Source organism: Mytilus trossulus, chromosome 7 (genome assembly GCF_036588685.1).
Source record: "Mytilus trossulus isolate FHL-02 chromosome 7, PNRI_Mtr1.1.1.hap1, whole genome shotgun sequence".
Taxonomy (NCBI): domain Eukaryota; kingdom Metazoa; phylum Mollusca; class Bivalvia; order Mytilida; family Mytilidae; genus Mytilus; species Mytilus trossulus.
In genome coordinates, this window is record NC_086379.1 from 9619286 (window position 1) to 9642841 (window position 23556).

At 33.9% G+C, this 23556-nt stretch overlaps 1 protein-coding gene across 1 annotated transcript in view; it reads right to left on the reverse strand.

Moving 5' to 3' along the window:
- LOC134724604 (DNA-directed RNA polymerase III subunit RPC1-like) overlaps positions 1-23556 on the reverse strand; it is an 88904-nt gene that overhangs the window by 19388 nt on the left and 45960 nt on the right. The window contains exons 23-33 of the mRNA XM_063587726.1: positions 21753-21908; positions 17788-17915; positions 15161-15246; positions 10082-10180; positions 8793-8888; positions 8103-8254; positions 7536-7622; positions 6639-6704; positions 5856-5972; positions 4255-4363; positions 2556-2728 (exon numbers count right to left, since the gene is read on the reverse strand). Of these exons, the coding sequence (XP_063443796.1) occupies positions 2556-2728; positions 4255-4363; positions 5856-5972; positions 6639-6704; positions 7536-7622; positions 8103-8254; positions 8793-8888; positions 10082-10180; positions 15161-15246; positions 17788-17915; positions 21753-21908 (1269 nt within the window). The remainder of the gene's footprint in view (positions 1-2555; positions 2729-4254; positions 4364-5855; positions 5973-6638; positions 6705-7535; positions 7623-8102; positions 8255-8792; positions 8889-10081; positions 10181-15160; positions 15247-17787; positions 17916-21752; positions 21909-23556) is intronic.

Below are 23556 nucleotides of genomic sequence, written 5' to 3' on the forward strand. Positions count from 1 at the left end.
ACATACACACCAATGTCATATGACAAACTTTACCTTAAAGGTCATCAGGTCTGCCAGTAACATGACATGTCGTATGTCAATACTCATGCCATGGTTAACATACACACCAATGTCATATGACAAACTTTACCTTAAAGGTCATCAGGTCTGCCAGTAACATAACATGTCGTATGTCAATACTCATGCCATGGTTAACATACACACCAATGTCATATGACAAACTTTACCTTAAAGGTCATCAGGTCTGCCAGTAACATGCCATGTTGTATGTCAATACTCATGCCATGGTTAACATACACACCGATGTCATATGACAAACTTTACCTTAAAGGTCATCAGGTCTGCCAGTAACATGCCATGTTGTATGTTAATACTCATGCCATGGTTAACATACACACCAATGTCATATGACAAACTTTACCTTAAAGGTCATCAGGTCTGCCAGTAACATGACATGTTGTATGTCAATACTCATGCCATGGTTAACATACACACCAATGTCATATGACAAACTTTACCTTAAAGGTCATCAGGTCTGCCAGTAACATGACATGTCGTATGTCAATACTCATGCCATGGTTAACATACACACCAATGTCATATGACAAACTTTACCTTAAAGGTCATCAGGTCTGCCAGTAACATGACATGTCGTATGTCAATACTCATGCCATGGTTAACATACACACCGATGTCATATGACAAACTTTAACTTAAAGGTCATCAGGTCTGCCAGTAACATGACATGTCGTATGTCAATACTCATGCCATGGTTAACATACACACCAATGTCATATGACAAACTTTACCTTAAAGGTCATCAGGTCTGCCAGTAACATGACATGTCGTATGTCAATACTCATGCCATGGTTAACATACACACCGATGTCATATGACAAACTTTACCTTAAAGGTCATCAGGTCTGCCAGTAACATGACATGTCGTATGTCAATACTCATGCCATGGTTAACATACACACCAATGTCATATGACAAACTTTACCTTAAAGGTCATCAGGTCTGCCAGTAACATGACATGTCGTATGTCAATACTCATGCCATGGTTAACATACACACCGATGTCATATGACAAACTTTACCTTAAAGGTCATCAGGTCTGCCAGTAACATGACATGTCGTATGTCAATACTCATGCCATGGTTAACATACACACCAATGTCATATGACAAACTTTACCTTAAAGGTCATCAGGTCTGCCAGTAACATGACATGTCGTATGTCAATACTCATGCCATGGTTAACATACACACCGATGTCATATGACAAACTTTACCTTAAAGGTCATCAGGTCTGCCAGTAACATGACATGTTGTATGTCAATACTCATGCCATGGTTAACATACACACCAATGTCATATGACAAACTTTACCTTAAAGGTCATCAGGTCTGCCAGTAACATGACATGTCGTATGTCAATACTCATGCCATGGTTAACATACACACCAATGTCATATGACAAACTTTACCTTAAAGGTCATCAGGTCTGCCAGCAACATGACATGTCGTATGTCAATACTCATGCCATGGTTAACATACACACCAATGTCATATGACAAACTTTACCTTAAAGGTCATCAGGTCTGCCAGTAACATGACATGTCGTATGTCAATACTCATGCCATGGTTAACATACACACCAATGTCATATGACAAACTTTACCTTAAAGGTCATCAGGTCTGCCAGTAACATAACATGTCGTATGTCAATACTCATGCCATGGTTAACATACACACCAATGTCATATGACAAACTTTACCTTAAAGGTCATCAGGTCTGCCAGTAACATAACATGTCGTATGTCAATACTCATGCCATGGTTAACATACACACCAATGTCATATGACAAACTTTACCTTAAAGGTCATCAGGTCTGCCAGTAACATGACATGGTGTATGTCAATACTCATGCCATGGTTAACATACACACCAATGTCATATGACAAACTTTACCTTAAAGGTCATCAGGTCTGCCAGTAACATAACATGTCGTATGTCAATACTCATGCCATGGTTAACATACACACCAATGTCATATGACAAACTTTACCTTAAAGGTCATCAGGTCTGCCAGTAACATGACATGTCGTATGTCAATACTCATGCCATGGTTAACATACACACCGATGTCATATGACAAACTTTACCTTAAAGGTCATCAGGTCTGCCAGTAACATGACATGTCGTATGTCAATACTCATGCCATGGTTAACATACACACCAATGTCATATGACAAACTTTACCTTAAAGGTCATCAGGTCTGCCAGTAACATGACATGTCGTATGTCAATACTCATGCCATGGTTAACATACACACCGATGTCATATGAAAAACTTTACCTTAAAGGTCATCAGGTCTGCCAGTAACATGACATGTTGTATGTCAATACTCATGCCATGGTTAACATACACACCAATGTCATATGACAAACTTTACCTTAAAGGTCATCAGGTCTGCCAGTAACATGACATGTCGTATGTCAATACTCATGCCATGGTTAACATACACACCAATGTCATATGACAAACTTTACCTTAAAGGTCATCAGGTCTGCCAGTAACATGACATGTCGTATGTCAATACTCATGCCATGGTTAACCATAGTGTAATTGATCTCTTCAATGATAGTACTCCTAGCTGCCTCTATACCCAGACATTTCTCTACTTCAAATGTATTGTTTGATGACACGTGTGTTCCTTTGATTCCTGTAATGTATACATTTATCACATTAATTGATGGAATGTTTATTGTGGTGTCAGCATATATTAGTTGATGTTACAGATGTCAGATTTCCTTATACTTTCAAAGTTGAAATAAAATTTGTACTATGATGCCTATATACAATTCACTGCAGCAACAATAAAATTGAGAAAGGAAATGGTGAATATGTCAAAGCGACATCCACCCGAATGATTACTTTAATCTTCTTTCACTGAAATTATTTTTTGTATTGTGATGATTACATATATCAATTTTTACAAAAGACATAGTTTAATATATATTTGTTAACTTTTCACCAGATTTGAAGAAAAGGTTTCTAAAATGTGTCAATATTTTCAATATAATGATGTTACAGGCTTTTTATTTAAACTTTTCTTAAATTTACCAACCTATATCAATTACAAAATATGGAATCTGACCTGTTACCATACACATTGACTGTCAATATGATATACTAGCAATAACCAGGAGTAGCAATGACTGCCTGTTTATTTTCCCAATCCCAGACCTGCCAACTTTTGAAAATCTCCATGGGGGATTTAGCGCGGGACAAGATTTTTAAGGGTTACAATTTTAGTGACTTCTCTGTGAGCATTGTTTTTTACTCCTAAAATAGTTTAAGTTCTCTTCGTTTTTCTTTTGGTTTATTAATTATGAGCTTATAGGCCTTGATTTTTTTTTTATTTGCATGATTCTTACTATTTAATTTTAAAATTGACAAAATAACTGAAAAATAGAGAAAATGGCATTAAAAATAAAGGATTCAAAGTAGAGACCACCCCCCCTTTCCCCCCTCCAAAGACCTTCTCATCTATGAACCTTGACTCAAAACACCTAAAACTACATGTCATAAAGTAAGAAGGATGAAGACAAATTTCGATTTAGTCTTACTCATGGTCTAATCAGTATCAATAAAAAAATGGATAAAAATTTGAGTTATCTTTCTTTGTATTCAGAGGTGCTCTTACCGGCAGAGGCTTATACAGTAACACAGTAAAAGTGTATACAAAATGGCGTCGATTTTAAATCAACAGATTTCAAGATGTTTTCTTGAGAGTTCATCACAGCTCTCATCTTTCAATTAATTATGATTTTGCTGTGGAACTACGGAAAATGTTGCAAATTGCGTTTGTATGATAAATTGATTAAAATTGAAAGGCTGTTTGACCAAATTTGTGTAAACAAATTAATTTTGAAGACTGTAATCTGATTACATACAACCACTAATTATGACAGCTGTTGTGACTGTTGATTAGCGTAGGGTCATTAACTTGTCATAATATGTCCCCAGGTGAAATGATTGATTTTTAAAAATTGATCAGAAAAACTTTCAAAATCGGTAAACAATAATTTTTTCGGGTGTATTTGTTGAAAATCGGGATTTTGACTAATTTTACGATCCTGATATCGGGATTCGGGTTAAGGGGTAAAAATCGGGATGATACCGCGAAAATCGGGATAGTTGGCAGGTCTGCTATCCACTAATAATTTATACAGTACTAACACTTACCAGGAGTAGCAATGACTGCCTGTAAGTTATTTCCCTCCACTAATAATTTATACAATTCTTCATTCTTCTCATCTATATGTATTACAGCTCTGGTCACTGATGGTATACCCTACATTAAATAAATCTTTTTATTAAAAAGTAGTAAATACAAATAAATTAACTGTGTAATCCGATCAATAGTGATGATATCAATATCAGTCACGAATGCAAAGGTTTTATCTCACCTTTAATTTGTATGACATCACGTCATCCATGTCAGTCACTTTTGCATTGTTGATATGTTATATTTTCTTCGTTTAAAGTTTATGTCAAACTGTAAAACTATGTTTGTCATTTTGTTTATTTTCTTTGGTTACATCTTCTGACATCAGACTCGATCTTCTCTTGAACTGAATTTTAATGTGCGTATTGTTGTGTTTACTTTTCCACATTAGCTGGAGGTATAGGGGAAGGGTTGAGATCTCATAAACATGTTTAATCCTGCCGCATTTTTGCGCCTGTCCCAAGTCAGGAGCCTCTGGCCTTTTTTAATCTTGTATTATTTTTTAATTTTTGTGTACAATTTGGAGTTTAGTAAATTAGTATGGCGTTCATTATCACTGAACTAGTATAAATATTTGTTCAGGGGCCAGCTGAAGGACGCCTCCAGGTGTGGGAATTTCTCGCTGCCTTGAAGACCTGTTGGATACCTTCTGCTGTTGTCTGTTATAACTCTCTTTGACACATTCACCATTTCCATTCTCAATTTCATTAAGGTCATTTTACAGTAAATTGGCTTTATCACAGATTCTGGTGAAATTTGGCATACTTCTTTAGCTTGTTGAACTTTAATTGATTTTTTTTTTTAATCCAGTTATCCCTATTACAGACAAAAGTCTCACGAAAAAGGTGAATATTTGAAAAGAAAGCACATAAAATCATAAAAATCATTCTTAAATTTGTCCTAATACATGTATCAACAAATCTTCTTTTTTTGTTATAAATATATATAGTTCAAAAAGCTAGAATTGTATCTGTGACATGACATATTTACTTTTTTTTTACCTTAACCTGGGATCAATATATAAAAGGGACTTGCAACTTAGACTATTTTTTCAATGTCATCTGGAAAGGCTAAAAAAATAAGACACAATAAGTTATATAATTAGGAGTGACATTTTTTTGTAAAACAAGACATTTATTAAGTGTGGCCATACTGTCAAAGAAGACAATCTATTGGGTAATTACAGCATAGAAAAGTTTTATTACTTAGATAGATTTGTTATTTTATGCCTCATTCACACGGTTAATTCAAATTGAATTGGAATCGAATGCGAATCAAATTCGCTTATTGCGTTCACACACTTTTCTTTTTTAATTCGAATTGATTCGAATTGGCTTATTAGAATTAACTAATTCGCATTAGAAATATGTTTTCGTTAATCCAAATTAAAAGTTAACGTCATAAGACAGTAAAGCAAATTTGCTGCGCATTCCAATTCTAATTAGAATTGACGTTAGGACTTTAAACGTTTCGAACTAAATTCGGATTAGTTAATGCGAATTGAATTCGAATTACGTTTGAACTCAGCATAAAACTTAAACCACTTAAATAGTCTCACCTTGATCATGACTTTGGGTAATTCTTTTTTAAGGAATTGTAGAATATAATACATTGAACTTTTAGAGGACTCTTGTGGATGCACTGTGATTACTGCCTCACTTTGGATCTTTACATGCTGAAAAAAAGTTTTGTTTAAATAAATGTATTTACCTTTCTTATTTGACAATGAATGCAGCAGGAAATTCTAAAACAACATTACTCCCAAGCAAACATTTCAATTCATTTGGCAGTTTTGCACTAAATTTAAGGATTTGAAGCATTAATGCAGTTATCAAGATAAGTTTCAGACCTTTAAAATTAGTGACACCTGTCAGACAAGGGTTTATAAGCGCTTAAAAGATGTCATTTGGTAGACAACTTGGGTTTCATTATTATTCATTGTATATCAATTTTCATGAGTTTCATGGATGCAGGCTGGCGAGCTAGGTATACAACTAATTCAAATGTTCAACAAATTTTCTATTTGCTTGTATGGAGGGATTGTTTAAACAATGAAATTAAATATCCACAAAAATGCAAGCTTTCCTCAATTTGTCTGAAGATTGATACCCACGAAAATAAAGAATCAGTGGTAAAACAAATGTTATTTTCAAATATCAAGGGCAAAAAAAGTGCTTTATCATACCTTCTCCTACTAGAAGATACATAAAAATCATCATTGAAAAAATATTACCAACTTCATATTATTCATTTTCCCTGTAATGTATATAAACAAGCAACATAAATAGAATACACTGTTCACTTTGGTGACGTTTGTATTTTCAGAAAGTAATTTTCATACCTGTGCTTTCACTTTTAACTTGGAAACACATATTGATTCTTTAATACTACCAGCATTAACCTCCAACTGTGAAAAAAATTAGACACATACATCAGCTAAAATTAATGAGTAGATAAGTCTTATGAATTAAGAAGTTTGGCAAAAAAGTGTTAACAAGTGAAAGTGTGAGCTACTTCTTACTGATGATACCCTTGCCCAAATATTTCACTAAACAGGAGTTGTTGAGTGATGAATCTGAAAACACATCACATTGTGTAGCTACAAATATTATCCCTGAAACCAAATTTCAGCAACTCTTGTATTGTAGTTCCTGAGAAAACTATTTTCAACTTTGCTATCATGTTTAAACTGATACAAGTGTTCGGCAAACAGGAAGATGTTACATGATGAATCTGAAAACACATCACACTGTATAGCCGACTTAAAATATATAAACCATGAAACCAAATTTCAGAAATCCTTATGATGCAGAAAGATGTGAATAAAAATATTTATGGGACGGATGGATGGACAGACAGTCAGACAGAGGTAAAACAGTATATCCCCATTTTTTATTATAATAGTAAAGTTAATGTTGTTGTATGTCACCCTTAACCTCAAAATAAAGTATAATTTGTAGGAACTGCTACATAGGCATCCCAGCATAACCAGCAGATGTTGTTCAGAACTGAAAAAAGTTTTTCAATTCTTCATTGTTCGTATTGAATTTTTATTTTTTATTCATTTTCTTTTTTTTTCTTTCTTTCTTTAATAATTTTTTGGTTTATTTGTTTAGTTGTCTTTTTTCTCATTTTTTTCTTACTATTTGTTTTTATATACTTTTCTCCTTAAATGTTTGGAATTAGATTGTATAACTGATATCTTCATCAGATTATATTGAAATATATGAAAACTTACCTTGTGTAAAGATATCCTTGCCATGTCAAGCTTTATCAGAATGAAGCAATCATCAGGTAAAAATACTTCCTCAAAATATTCAGTAACCTGGTAAAAAATACCAACTTTCATAAAAATTCACTATAACAAACCATATTAATTATCATTTATGGGAAATGACTTTGTTCATTAAACAGATCTTATTCTGCAATTACCTTCACTAATTTAGTTTTTATTAAATTTAACGTTTAAAAATGTTGATAGAGTACATCTTTGGGACTTATCACTTTATTTGCTTTATTGTCCTTATAAACTTTATACTATTAAATAAGAGTTCACATTTCATCCTTTATAAACAAGATTATCTCCCCTTCACCATGTGAGACCAGGATAATATTCTTTTATCCATATCATTAGGTAGTGTTATATATCAGTCTACATGCTAATCAATATTTGCTCATACAATGCACATGAACAGACATACAGATGGACAGGGTGATTCTTGGAAACCCCCAAAATCCTTATTCGCTGAGGTCTAAACTTGATTTTTGAATATAAGTTAATAAGAACATTTTTTGACAGAATTACCTCCCCTAAGCATGTCTTTTCAATTCTTCCTTTAACCATCCTACCATACTCAGGATCATTATCTACTTCTAACTGAGCTGTAATGATAGGGGTACTAATGGCCTTGGCTGCATTGATTATTTCTTTGATCCTAGGCACACCCTGTGTTATATCTATATAGGTTAAGGATCAGTATAAACAAAGGGAGATTCCAGCTGGAACTCAAAGGAATCTTTCATGTCGTTGTTAATTTGATCACTAAAGACAAGGATATAAGTTCAAAATTTACAAGAGATGTTGGAAAACTTCTGCTTTTCTTTGTACACTATCATAGGCAATCATACCACATCTTCTTTTTTTTATATGTAAACAAGAATGTGTCTCAAGTACACGGATGCCCAATCCACACTATTATTTTTTTATGTCCAGTGGACCAAGAAAATGGAATAAAATCTCTAATTTGGCATTAAAATTAGAAAGATCATATCATAGGGAACATGTTTACTAAGTTTCAAGTTGATTGGAATTCAACTTCATCAAAAACTACTTCAACTAAAAACTTTAACCTGAAGCGGGACGGACGGACGGATGGACGAACGAACAAACAAACAAAGGATGCACAGACCAGAAAACATTACACCCATAAATGGGGAATAAAAAATTAAAACAAAAATCACTTCTGTGAAAACTAATTAACCTAAAAAAGGATACTCATAGAGGCAACTCCTGCAAAATGGAAGGTTTTGAGTGTCATCTGTGTTCCTGGTTCACCAATACTCTGAGCTGCTATAGCTCCTACAGCTGTTCCTGAAAAGGAAATAGGTATCTGATTGTACAGATAGTTCTGCGACACATAGATTATTGGCAATTCTGAATCCATTTGTGAATAAGTGTAGCAATTCTATGTATAATTTCTTAAACTTATAGCACAATACTTTCCAAACTAAGTTTAAGAATTAAAATGTTGAAAAATTGTGAGCATCAAAGTATTTTTTAAATAAACAAAAAATAGGATATAAGAACAAGAGGCTGTCACAATGACAGCAAACTGGATTTATTAACATTTGTTTGTGTCCTGGCAATATCACAAGAACCATTACTGATGAAAATCGTCAATATCAAATTTGACCTCCATTTTGTCATCTGTATCAACATATCAAAATTTGAAAAGCTTAGATTGAATGGTTCATGAGTAAATGCAACAAAGTGAATGGAAACGCCATTTTACGATCTTTCAAGAACCATAACTCCTGAACGGTAAAAGTCAAAATCGTCATTATTGAACTTGACCTCTATTTTGTCATCAGTAACAACATATTAAAATTTGAAAAGCTTTGGTTGAATGGTTCATGAGAAAATGCACGGACACGACTGGAAACACCATTTTTCAATCTTTCAAGAACCATAACTCCTGAACGGTAAAAGTCAAAATCGTCATTATTGAACTTGACCTCCATTTTGTCATCAGTAACAACATATTAAAATTTGGGAAGCTTTGGTAGAACAGTTCATGTGTAAATGCACGGACACGACTGGAAACGCCATTTTACAATCTTTCAAGAACCATAACTCCTGAACAATAAAAGTCAAAATGGCCATTATTAAACTTGACCTCTATTTTGTCATCAGTAACAACATATTAAAATTTGAAAAGCTTTGGTTGAATGGTTCATGAGAAAATGCACGGACACGACTGGAAACACCATTTTTCAATCAATCAAGAACCAAAACTCCTGAACGGTAAAAGTCAAAATCGCCATTATTGAACTTGACCTTCATTTAGTTGTCAGTAACAACATATTAAAATTTTAAAAGCTTTGGTTGAACGGTTCATGAGTTAATGCACGGACAACATTTGATTGCCGCCCGCCCACCCCGCTGCCCGCCGTACATCCCCAAATCAATAACCATCATTTTTGTCACAAAAATCCGGTTAACGCAGTACATGCCCAAATCAATAACCGACATTTTTGTCACAAAAATCCGGTTAAAAATCCAACCTGGTTCAATTTGTGATCTCATTCTTTTGTCTTTACAGCAATATAAGAATTTGTCCATCTGACTATTGGTGATTCTTTCTAGTTGATTCAAAACTAAAACTAAAGACAAATGGTTGATTATGATATCAGTTTGATTATAGTTACAAGCTTAAATGGAACGTTGTGTCAATATTGCACTGAAACACTTCAAACTTAACAAAATCCTCGTACTTATGCTTTTGAAAATTTATTATCATGGGGCTGCCACTTATATATGGAAGAAAAATGCCAGTAGATAAATAAAATCTAACATCTGTGACAATGATATGTTTATCATAGGTATGAATTACGATTATCATTTGGCAGGAAATAAAAATTCTTTTGTTTATTTTCTGATGTATATTTCAAACATTTTTCTCATCATGCATATTTCAACATATTTTGCATGTCAATCAACTTTTGACTATTCAATTTAAGAAATGCACACATTCATAGTAATTTCTGATTAACATAGTCCGGCGGCTTTGTGAAAAATTGTGCACATCCTGTTACAAGCATGAAATTTGGCATAGACTATCCTCAACTATTACTCTTTTATTTCAGATAGGGAGGCATTTGAAAAAAATGTCTCACTTCCGGTAAAATCCAAAATGGCGGACGTCATACTTAAATCAGCCCAATATCGAAGGCTAGCGTGTAAAAATGTCCTATTATCATGCTACTATCATAATATTTGGTACAGACCTTTGTGTTTTACTACTTTTGGATAAATTAAATAGATTAGATGTCTTCAGAAACCCCACTTCCGGTTAAAATCCAATATGGAGGACATTGTACTTAAATAAGCTTATTTTTTAGGGAGGGTAATTGAAATGTGTGTTAACGTATTGCTACTATAATTACATTGTGTATGAACTTTTCTTTGGTGCCTCTGATGGAGACAATGTATAAGACATATGTCTTAAAAACCCTTACTTCCGGAAGTATCCAAAATGGCGGACAGAGAAATATCAATTTTTTATTCAAATTTTCAACTTTTTTCAAAATGTAAAGAAAATGATTTCATTTTGTGCTGGTCATTACACCTTTGGCTTTAAGTTATCCCAAAACCAGTTATTCTAGCATGTTGTAAATGCTAAGATATAAAGTTGACACTTCCGGTAAAAATATGACGTAAATTTCAAAGATGAGTCCTCAATGTAGAGTTTTGGATAGATTGATTTAAACAAAATAAAATCACTATAATACTAAAAAATATTTAAAATTACTACTATTTGGCCAAGAATACATGTTTATTCACAGTAACCACCACATGCACACAAGGCAGTGCACGGGAGACCTGATTTTACACATTAAAAATAACCGTGGCATCCTTTCTTACATCCATAATGTACAAGCTTCTGAAAAAAGATGAGGTCTCAGAAAGAGTTTTTTTTAAAAAGGGACCCTCTTTGTCCCTTCGCAATCCATTAGTGACAAGACTAGGTAGCATAAGAGTCAATCCAAAGCTCGTCTCACTAAACACCTGCATTAGTATATTACACGTTTTACATGCTTGAAAAGACTAGAACAAGTCGTGGGAATAGCCTCACCTAAAACGAGTTTTCCCTTTTGTGCAAAAATTGACTTTCTTGCTTCGTTAATCATGTTAGATCTGATAAGTTTGTGCGATCTTACAGTAAAACCCCGGTGGTTTAGGCTGATCAATCATCATTCTTTATGTTAAAGTCACATCTTCAAATACCATCAATGTCTCCCACGCAGTCATTTTTTTCCCTTTTCAAGCAAAGAGAGAACAGTATCACAACCCGTCATAAGGTATGGGTCAGAAATAAAAGTGTGTGATCACTCATTGCCTAGTGCATTTGAAAGGCCATTGATAGATATTAATCCAAAGATTTTTGCCTCCCCAGATACAATCTATAGTTCGTCTGCCCCTATGTCACGGAATAGCGAAACAGTATTGACAGCATCATCAGTGACTGTTAATCATGACTCGTTTAAGTGCGTGTGTCACTGCATCAGACACATGCACCATGATTTAAGTGTCAGTCTCTTTATGTGAACATGGTGCTACACTTAAAATACATCACGTGGTGAATAAGATAGAATATCCTGAGCATTTGTTTCTACAACTACCATACTCATCAAAGACTTCATCCACTCTTGTTACAGTCTCAAGGTATTTTATTAAGGTAAGGACACAATACCCAATCATCATACTCGTTAGGAAACACCTTGAAACTATAACAACAGTGGATGTAGTGTTGGATGTGAACATAGACAAAACTGGTAGTTTGAAAGCTGCTAAAAGAAGCAAGGGCAACATTAAGGGAAAAGGGAATGCACAGACAAACCCAGGATTAAAAACATCCTCAAAATTGGGAAAGTTTTCTGAGAGATGACGACAGTAAGAAAGAACTTTTAAGTTTTCATTCACAGGAGCTTGCTCAATACAATTTTGAGTACAAGATAGTTGAAGCAACAAATGCTCAGGATGTTCAGTGTTATCCACCACTTTCAAGTTTAGCACCATGTTTACACGAAGAGACTGACACAAGAATCAAGATAGATGTGTCTGATGCAGTGACACCTAGACTTAACTGAGTCATGACTCAAACGGTCGATACTGTTGTCATTGCTGTTTCGCTATTCCGTGACATAGGGGCAGACAAACTTTGGTTTGCATTTGGTAGGGGAAAAGTATAAGATATATATCAATCAATGACCTTTCAAATGCACTAGGCATTAACAGATAACACGTTTGCTGGAAAAGGAACTGCGTGACATTAATGGAGTTTGAAGATGTGACTATAGCATTTAGAATGATGATTGACCAGCCAACATCACCATATGGATTTGATGTTTAATGTCATTGAAAACGATACGTGGTTGTGTTGGAAGATCGAAAAAAAAAAGAAACAGATTAGGTTAACAAGGCAAGAACTTGTGTGTTTTTGCAGAATTTATGGATGTGAGAAACAATACCACAGTCTTTGTAAATGTTAGATATCAGCTCTCCGATTGTGAATTGCAGCCTACTGAGTATGCTGATTGGGTATTATGTCCTTACCTAAATAAAATACCTTGAAACTGAAATACGAGTGGATAAAGTCTTGGATGCATATGGTAGTTATAGCAACAAATGGTCAGGATATTCTATCTTATCCACCACGTAATGTATTTCAAGTTCAGCACCAAGTTCACATTTAGAGGCAAACACTAAAATCATGGTGCATGTGTCTGATGCAGTGAAACACGCACTTAAACGAGTCATGAGTCGTTAATGATGATGCTGTCACTACTGTTTCGCTATTCTGTGACATAGGGGTAGACAAACTATGGATTATGTTTGGGAGGGCAAAAAACTTTATGAGGTAGGTTATTGCATGAACTTAAAACCTATCATGCTCATCATTTATCTATCAATGGCCTTTCAAATGCACTAGGCAATGAGTGATCTGAGTGATCTGAAACACTTATTGTTATCCATGTCTTTACCTGTTGTGATATGGTTCTCTCTTTGCTTGAAAGGGTGAAAAAGACTATTTGGGAGACATTGATTGCATTTGAAGATGTGACTTTAACAAAAAGAATGATGATTAATCAGACTAAATCACCGGGGTTTTACTGTAAGAGCGCACAAACTTAACAGATGGGTATAACATGGTTAATGAAGCAAGAAAATAACTATTTGCGCAACAGGGACGGTTTTTTGAGGCTATTCCCTCAATTTGGTCTAGTCTTTTCCAGCATGTAAATCATGCAATATACTTAGGTAGGTGTTTAGGAAGACGAGCTTGGGATTGGCTCTTATGCTACCCACTCCAGGCGGGGGCAAAGAGGATAACTTTTGAAAAACTCTTTTTGAGGCCTCATCATTTTGTCAAAAGCTTATACATTGTGGATGTAAGAAAGGATACCGCGGTCATTTTTAATGTGGAAAATCGGGTATCCCGTGCACTGCGATGTGTGCATGACATGGTGACTGTGAATAAACATGTATTCTTGGATAAATAGTAATAATTTTAAATGATTTTTAGTACTATAGTGATTTTCATTTTGTTTTAATCAATCTATCCAAAACTCTACATCGAAGAAATAGATTGAGGACACATCTTTGAAATTTACGTCATATTTTTAACCGGAAGTATCAACTTTATATCTAAAGAATAACTACATGATAGAATGAGTGGTTTTGAGGATAACATAAAGCCAAAAGTTTACCAGCACATAATAAAACCATTTTCTTTACATTTTGAAAAAAAAATGAAAATTTGAATAAAAAATTGATATTTCTATGTCCGCCATTTTGGGTATTACCGGAAGAAAGGGTTTTTAAGACATATGTCTTATGCATTGTATCCATCAGAAACACCAAAGAAAGGTTCATACACAATGTAATGATAGTGGCAATACGTTAAAACACATTTCAGTTACCCTCCCTAAAAAAATAAGCTTATTTAAGTACAATGTCAGCCATATTGGATTTAAACCGGAAGTGGAGTTTCTGAAGACATCTAATCTTTTTAATTTATCAAAGAGTAGTAAAAAACAAAGGTCTGTACCAAATATTATGATAGTAGCATGATAATAACACATTTTTACACGCTAGCCTTCGATATCTGGCTGATTTAAGTATGACGTCCGCCATTTTGGATTTTACCGGAAGTGAGACATTTTTTTCAAATGCCTCCCTATCTGAAATAAAAGAGTAATAGTTGAGGAAGGTCTATGCCAAATTTCATGCTTGTAACAGGATGTGCACAATTCGTCTGAAATATGCTCGTAGCCGCCGGACTAACAGTATTAAATGTAACAACACTCACTTTGCAATGCATTTAGTATTAGTTAATTCATATTCAATGATTTCTTTTTTAATTTTCTGTATCGCAGCAAAATAAACAGGGATGTACTGTAAATAAACGTAACTTTTTTTTTCATTTGAAAATTTAAAATCATAGTATTCAGTGAATAAATAAATCTGAACTTGCTATAGTCACTTTTTAATGGGACTTCCAACTAGTTCTGTGGAATATTTCTTCCATAGCTCAGACAATTTAAGTAATAAATCAATAAGACTATAAAATATGAGCCTACCTTTTCCAGCTTTCATTCGTTTATCAGAACCTTTATATTTCTGTCTTAATTTGGTGATTTTTTCAGCAACTGTCTCTGTGAATTTTCTAAAATAATAAATTCTCAACTAGAGGCTCTAAAGAGCCTGTGTCGCTCACCTTGGTCTATGTGCATATTAAACAAAGGACACAAATGGATTCATGACAAAATTGTATTTTGGTGATGGTGATGTGTTTGAAGTTCTTACTTTACTGAACGATTTTGCTTCTTACAATTATATCTATAATGAACTTTGCCCATTAGTAACAGAAGACTATATTTGGTAAAAATTTACATAAATTTACCAAATTAATGAAAATTGTTAAAAATTGACTATAAAGGGCAATAACTCCTTAAGGGGTCAATTGACCATTTAGGTCATGTTGACTTATTTGTAGATCTTACTTTGCTGAACATTATTGCTGTTTACAGTTTATCGCTATCTGTAATAGTATTCAAGATAACCAAAAACGGCAAAACTTCTTTAAAAATTACCAATTGGAGGGCAGCAACCCAACAACCAGTTGTCCAATTCATCTGAAAAATTCAGGGCAGATAGATATTGACTTGATTAACAATTTAACTTCTTGTCAGATTTGCTCTAGATGCTTTGGTTTCATAGTTATAAGCCAAAAACTGCATTTTACCCCTATGTTCTATTTTTAGCCGTGGCGGCCATCTTGGTTGAATGGCCAGGTCATCGGACACATTTTTCAAACTAGATACCCCAAAGATGATTGTGGCCTAGTAGTTTCAGTGGAGATTTTGTAAAAGATTACTTAGATTTATGAAAAATGGTTAAAGATTGACTATAAAGGGCAATAACTCCTAAAGGGGTCAACTGACCATTTTGGTCATGTTGACTTATTTGTAGATCTTACTTTGCTGAACATTATTGCTGTTTACAATTTATCTCTATCTATAATAATATTCAAGATAATAACCAAAAACAGCAAAATTTCCTCAAAATTACCAATTCAGGGGCAGCAACCCAACAACCGATTGACCGATTCATCTGAAAATTTCAGGGCAGATAGATCTTGACCTGATAAACATTTTTATCCCATGTCAGATTTCCTCAAAATGCTTTGGTTTTTGAGTTATAAGCCAAAAACTGCATTTTACCCCTATGTTCTATTTTTAGCGGTGGCGGCCATCTTGGTTGGTTGACCAGGTCACGCCACACATTTTTTAAACTAGATACCCCAAAGATGATTGTGGCCAAGTTTGAATTAATTTGGCCCAGTAGTTTCAGAGGAGAAGATTTTTGTAAAAGATTACTTTAATTTACGAAAAATGGTTAAAAATTGACTATAAAGGGCAATAACTCCTAAACGGGTCAACTGACCATTTTGGTCATGTTGACTTATTTGTAGATCTTACTTTGCTGAACATTATTGCTGTTTACAGTTTATCTCTATCTATAATAATATTCAAGATAATAACCAAAAACAGCAAAATTTCCTCAAAATTACCAATTCAGGGGCAGCAACCCAACAACCGATTGACTGATTCATCTGAAAATTTCAGGGCAGATAGATCTTGACCTGATAAACATTTTTACCCCATGTCAGATTTGCTCTAAATGCTTTGGTTTCTGAGTTATAAGCCAAAAACTGCATTTTACCCCTATGTTCTATTTTTAGCCGTGGCGGCCATCTTGGTTGGTTGACCGGGTCACGCCACACATTTTTTAAACTAGATACCCCAATGATGATTGTGGCCAAGTTTGGTTTGATTTGGCCCAGTAGTTTCAGAGGAGAAGATTTTTGTAAAAGTTAACGACGACGGACGACGACGGACGACGACGGACGACGGACGACGACGACGACGACGGACGCCGGACGCAAAGTGATGGGAATAGCTCACTTGGCCCTTCGGGCCAGGTGAGCTAAAAAGTTAACAATTTTAATTACACCTGAGTACATGTATAAAGTCATACATTTGCTGTAGGAAAATTTGATGAAATTGGTTAAATCTATTCACCATTTATAAATGCAAAATAAAACTGTTCTATGCATTTTGGAATAGAGTTATCCTTTCCCTGTATATTGTTTTGTTTAGTAAGTACCTGATATTTGATTTATTTATTTGTTTAGGTAAGGACCTGAGACCTAATCTGCTAAGTTATCTTTCTCAGAGTTATATCATAGTATATCTTAGGTACCTCATCTCTGACTAATATCATTGTTTACATTGGTAGCTCAGATCCAACTTATAACCTTTTTTACATAGGTACTGAAGATCTGATTTATATCTCTGTTTACATGTAGCTCATACATGTTTCATATCATTATTTATATAGGTACCTAAGATGCCATTTATATCTTTACATATGTGGCTCAGATCTGATTTTTATCTTTGGTTACATATTTGGTTTAGATCTGATTTATATCTTTGTTGACATATGATGATGGAAGTGTTTAACGACCTTGACTGGCTTTACAGCCCTCGCACAGTCTACATGTGTGGCTCAGATCTGATTTTTATATTTGTTTACATATGTGGTTCAGATCTGTTTTATTTCTCTGTGTACAAACATGACTCAGATCTATTTATATCTGTTTACATAGGAACATGAGAACTGAAACAGATTTGTTCATTTATACCTTAGGTCTGCTTTAAAGTCATCAGTACAATCCTGAAATCTTTCTTCATTTAAAACTTCTTCAACAAAGTGGATCAGCTGTGGACCACTCAATGATGGCTCTTGTTGAACTTCACTGTGTGTATTGGCCTGCAATAGGGAAGCAATGATTTATAAGATGCAGAACACTGAGATATGTTGAAATTGCAGAGCATATAATTATTCAAGATCTTCAAACTTATAGTGTATTAAGGTGGTACCCAAGACTTTCACTAAAATTAATTTGGCTTGTTTAATTTTCATAAAATTTTGTCATAGTATTTACTTTGACCCTTTAACAAAAATATAAAAATTTCAAAAACTTTGAACCAACCGTTTTGTCAGAAAAATTACACTGGTTATATAGCAGTTTGACAAACACCAATTTTGATCATTGAGAAGCTCAGTATTCCTTTTACAACACAACGTAATGAAAACGTTCTGCTGATTTTACAGAGTTATCTCCCTGTAGTGTTAAGAACCACCTTAAACTTTTTTATTTGTAAATGGTAGGTTGATAATATTTTTACTTTGAATTAGTTTGCCTAGGAACTGCATACACAAGAATTTGTAAATGTGGAAATGAAAATAATTATCAAAGGAAATGTATACTAAGGATATATATATTCATATAAAATAGCACACAGACATAAACAAGCAATCACATAAGGCCATAATAAATAATAGGTTTGTTTGCCCAAAGGCTACCTACCCAGAAAAAAAGCTGCCTACTCAAATTCTTTTAACGCCTGATTTGAAGAAGGTTTTTTTTAATCAAATAGACATGAAGACTAATAAACATCTGATACGTAAATTTCTTTTTTTGAAAAAAAAAAAGAAAAAGCCTACCCACTGTCTCAACCTTTGGGTAGGGTTTGGGCAAATCAAAATATTTTTAAGTATGGCCTAAATCAATCATCTCTGTTATGTATATCTTTACATGTACTATTCACACAATTAACATGATTAAAGGTGTCATTTAAAATAAATAGGTTTAATATATAGATTAGATAGACTAGTAATTTTGGGGCCATTTATAGCTTGTTGTTTGGTGTGAGCCAAGGCTCCCTGTTGAAGGCCGTACATTGACCTATGATGGTTTACTTTTATAAATTGTTATTTGGATGGAGAGTTGTCTCATTGGCATTCACACCACATCTTCCTATATCTATTAATATACAGATATTGTAACAGTTATAAATGCATGAATTTTCAACTGAATACATATGACAAACAGGTATTTTTAATATTAATATTGGAACTACAGTGGTGTAATTTCTTTAACCATTTCTTTAATACAATGATTTTGTCAATCAATACAGTTATTTTCTCAAACCAGCCAAAAGAAGTATTTAAAAGATTCTGAATCCATCATCACACCATTTAAACAGGCAAGAAGATGTAAAACTGTACATAAATACTTTATTCTACAGTAATTGAATCAAATTGTTTTAAGTTTTTCTCTACTGTAATCAGTCATTATTCCATAAAGTTTTTAGGAGGCAACTGCTTTGTTTCAAATGTAAGATATGCTTTTTAAAAGTTTAGTTTGAAAATGACAATTTCAAAACAGTTAATCTGTGAAAATATTTAGAATGAGTATTTATCACACAGTGATATCAAAGCAATAAACAGTGCTGGATTTTCACTATTAGACATTCTTACTTCAGTGCTATCACATGCCTGAAAATCAAATATCACATCAAGTAACGAAATGAAAAACAAATATCATTTACTTAAAACACCAAATGCAATCTTTCAACCTACAATATTTTAATGTTCAGTAAGTAAACATTCTTTAGTTGATATTTTTTCTTTGTATGCATTATTTAAAATAATTATTTTACATGTTCAACTAGTCCTAGCAACAAACTTATCACCATATTTGTGTACTTGTCATGAGCAGACAAAACGGTTGCCACTAGTGAAACAGGAATAGTTTACACTTCCAGGATCAATTGAGTTTCCCCCCGTTATTGTAGGGTGGGTTGCTATACCTTAAGCAGTCTCTGCATTTTTTTCTTCTATTTGTTATGTTATTTTCTATTCAATTGCCACTTAGATTTTTCACCACTCCCCCCTTTTATTTGTAACAAGTAACTATCAGGAGTTTCTCTCTGTATTGGTTGTTGGTGGCCTTCTGCTGTTGTTTGCTCTTTGATCAGGTTGTTGTCTCTTTGGTGCATTAAAAAGGATATTTAAATTACAAAAGAGGGTTGCTAGATTAATACTACAAACAGACTCATTCGCTCCTTCTGCACCCTTATTCAAACACTTAAACTGGATGACAGTTGAACAGAGAATAAATATCATAAATTAGTGATGACATTTAAGATCATTAAAAATGAGCTCCCATCATATCTTACTAACAAGTTTCATTATGTTTCAGACAGAAATCCATACCCCTTGAGAAATGCTGTTCAAGGAAACCTTATACTCCCTAAACCAAAAACAGAATTATTCAAAAAATCTTTTATGTTTTCTGGACCATTCTTGTGGAATAATTTGCCAATACTGTTAAGAAACATTATAAATATTAAAATTCTTTCAAATACAAAATAACAGATCATTTATTGAAATCAACCTAGCTGTATAAATAATATTAAAAACTGATCATGTCATCATGTTTATTTTTTTTCATCACATTTTATCAAGTTGTATTGAACATTATTATCATACTTGACATTTTATACTAATTAAGCAATATATATGTTTGCATTTTGTTTGATTTTTCATGATGAGGGCCTCAGGGAAGATTAGTTATATAGCTGACTTTGTAACCCTTTTAAAATAAAGTATTGTTGTTGTTGTTGTTACCCATTTCCATTCTCAATTTTATTCATGCTAGTATGAAAAAACACACTTACAAATCTGCATTGTATAGTTTAAATTATTCATATTTGGATGGAATAAATCATACACAGTTATCAAAGAGCTGATTGCTCTGAGGTGGAAGAAGGTGAATAAAAGGTAACTTGAATTACCATAAAAGCAGCCCCACTAACCAATAGATATAGGAAGATGTGGTGTGAGTGCCAATGAGACAACTCTCCATCCAAATAACAATTTAAAAAGTAAACCATTATAGGTTAAAGTACGGCCTTCAACACGGAGCTTTGGCTCACACTGAACAACAAGCTATAAAGGGCCCTAAAATTACTAGTGTAAAACCATTCAAACGGGAAAACCAACGGTCTAATCTACATAAACAAAATGAGACACGAGAAACATGTATATATTACATAAACAAACGACAACTACTGTACATCAGATTCCTGACTTAGGACAGGTGCAAACATTTGCAGCGGGATTAAACGTTTTTTCTTTGATCCATTATCGTTATGACATACTTTTTTTTCTTAAAATAAGAATGTGTCATAAGAACATGGATTTCCCATCCGTACGATCATTTTCTATATTCAGTGGACCGTGAAAATTAGGTAAAATCTTCAATTTGGCATTAAAATTAGAAAGATCATAAGGAATACATACATGTGTACTAAGTTTCAAATTGATAGGATTTCAACTTTATCAAAAAATACCTAGACCATAAACTTTAACCTGAAACAGGACAAACGGACAGACCAGAAAACACAATGCCCATAAATGGGCCATAAAAATATAAGACAATGGTAGTTAGCCAGAGGTAAACATCGTTGATTACCAGAATGTTTGACACCCAAGCTGTCAAGTGAAGCCATATAATTACGCATCTTCTTTGATTTGCAGGTAAAATTTAACACAGGTGTCAATTACACCTGTACGGTAGTAAGAGGTGATACAGAGGTGATAACGGTTCAATGATTTTAAAGTTGGCACCATAGGCCTTCAGAAGACTTGAAGTCTTCTTCCACCAAAAAAAAATACTTCAATTGTATGTATTTTTTTAATTAATGAATTTGTCATGTTCATCTTTGGTTTTCTAACAAAAAAGTAAAAAAATAGTACCCTGATATGATCTAAAACTCTTCTGAAATCCATAGGTTGGTCCTTTCCTTCCATGTGAACAGGGTCAAGGCCATCTCCACCATATATAAATTGGACTATGTCATTGGTTGAGGTCCTCACTGTTAGATCATAATGACTACAGAGATCTTCCAGTGACTGAAAAATATAAAGACATTCTATAACATTGTTAAATTGGCATCCATCATTAAAGGTTTAATCTATACAGAATTTCATTTTGATTTTAAAATATGAGAAGGTTCTGCAAGTAAACAACAAAAGAAAATATTTAAGGAAAATAACTATTCCATAATATTTATACTAGTCTTTAGGTTCACATGCTACTAAAACAAATTCCCTGGTTGCAAAGATTTAAAGATTTAATCATTATTTACATAAAAAAATGAATTCTATCATAATCCCCCATGAAAAATCTACTTACTTTAACCAATCTCCTCTGCATGTAACCTGTTTCTGCTGTTTTGACTTACTTTCACCAATCTCCTCTGCATGTAACCTGTTTCTGCTGTTTTGACTTACTTTAACCAATCTCCTCTGCATGTAACCTGTTTCTGCTGTTTTGACTTACTTTCACCAATCTCCTCTGCATGTAACCTGTTTCTGCTGTTTTGACTTACTTTAACTAATCTCCTCTGCATGTAACCTGTTTCTGCTGTTTTGACTTACTTTAACCAATCTCCTCTGCATGTAACCTGTTTCTGCTGTTTTGACTTACTTTAACCAATCTCCTCTGCATGTAACCTGTTTCTGCTGTTTTGACTTACTTTAACCAATCTCCTCTGCATGTAACCTGTTTCTGCTGTTTTGACCTACTTTAACCAATCTCCTCTGCATGTAACCTGTTTCTGCTGTTTTGACTTACTTTCACCAATCTTTTCTGCATGTAACCTGTTTCTGCTGTTTTGACTTACTTTAACCAATCTCCTCTGCATGTAACCTGTTTCTGCTGTTTTGACTTACTTTCACCAATCTCCTCTGTATGTAACCTGTTTCTGCTGTTTTGACTTACTTTCACTAATCTCCTCTGCATGTAACCTGTTTCTGCTGTTTTGACTTACTTTCACTAATCTCCTCTGCATGTCACCTGTTTCTGCTGTTTTGACTTACTTTCACCAATCTCCTCTGCATGTAACCTGTTTCTGCTGTTTTGACTTACTTTCACCAATCTTTTCTGCATGTAACCTGTTTCTGCTGTTTTGACTTACTTTCACCAATCTTTTCTGCATGTAACCTGTTTCTGCTGTTTTGACTTACTTTCACCAATCTTTTCTGCATGTAACCTGTTTCTGCTGTTTTGACTTACTTTAACCAATCTCCTCTGCATGTAACCTGTTTCTGCTGTTTTGACTTACTTTAACCAATCTCCTCTGAATGTAACCTGTTTCTGCTGTTTTGACTTACTTTAACCAATCTCCTCTGAATGTAACCTGTTTCTGCTGTTTTGACTTACTTTAACCAATCTCCTCTGCATGTAACCTGTTTCTGCTGTTTTGACTTACTTTAACCAATCTCCTCTGCATGTAACCTGTTTCTGCTGTTTTGACTTACTTTAACTAATCTCCTCTGCATGTAACCTGTTTCTGCTGTTTTGACTTACTTTAACCAATCTTCTCTGCATGTCACCTGTTTCTGCTGTTTTGACTTACTTTAACCAATCTCCTCTGCATGTCACCTGTTTCTGCTGTTTTGACTTACTTTCACCAATCTCCTCTGCATGTAACCTGTTTCTGCTGTTTTGACTTACTTTAACCAATCTCCTCTGCATGTAACCTGTTTCTGCTGTTTT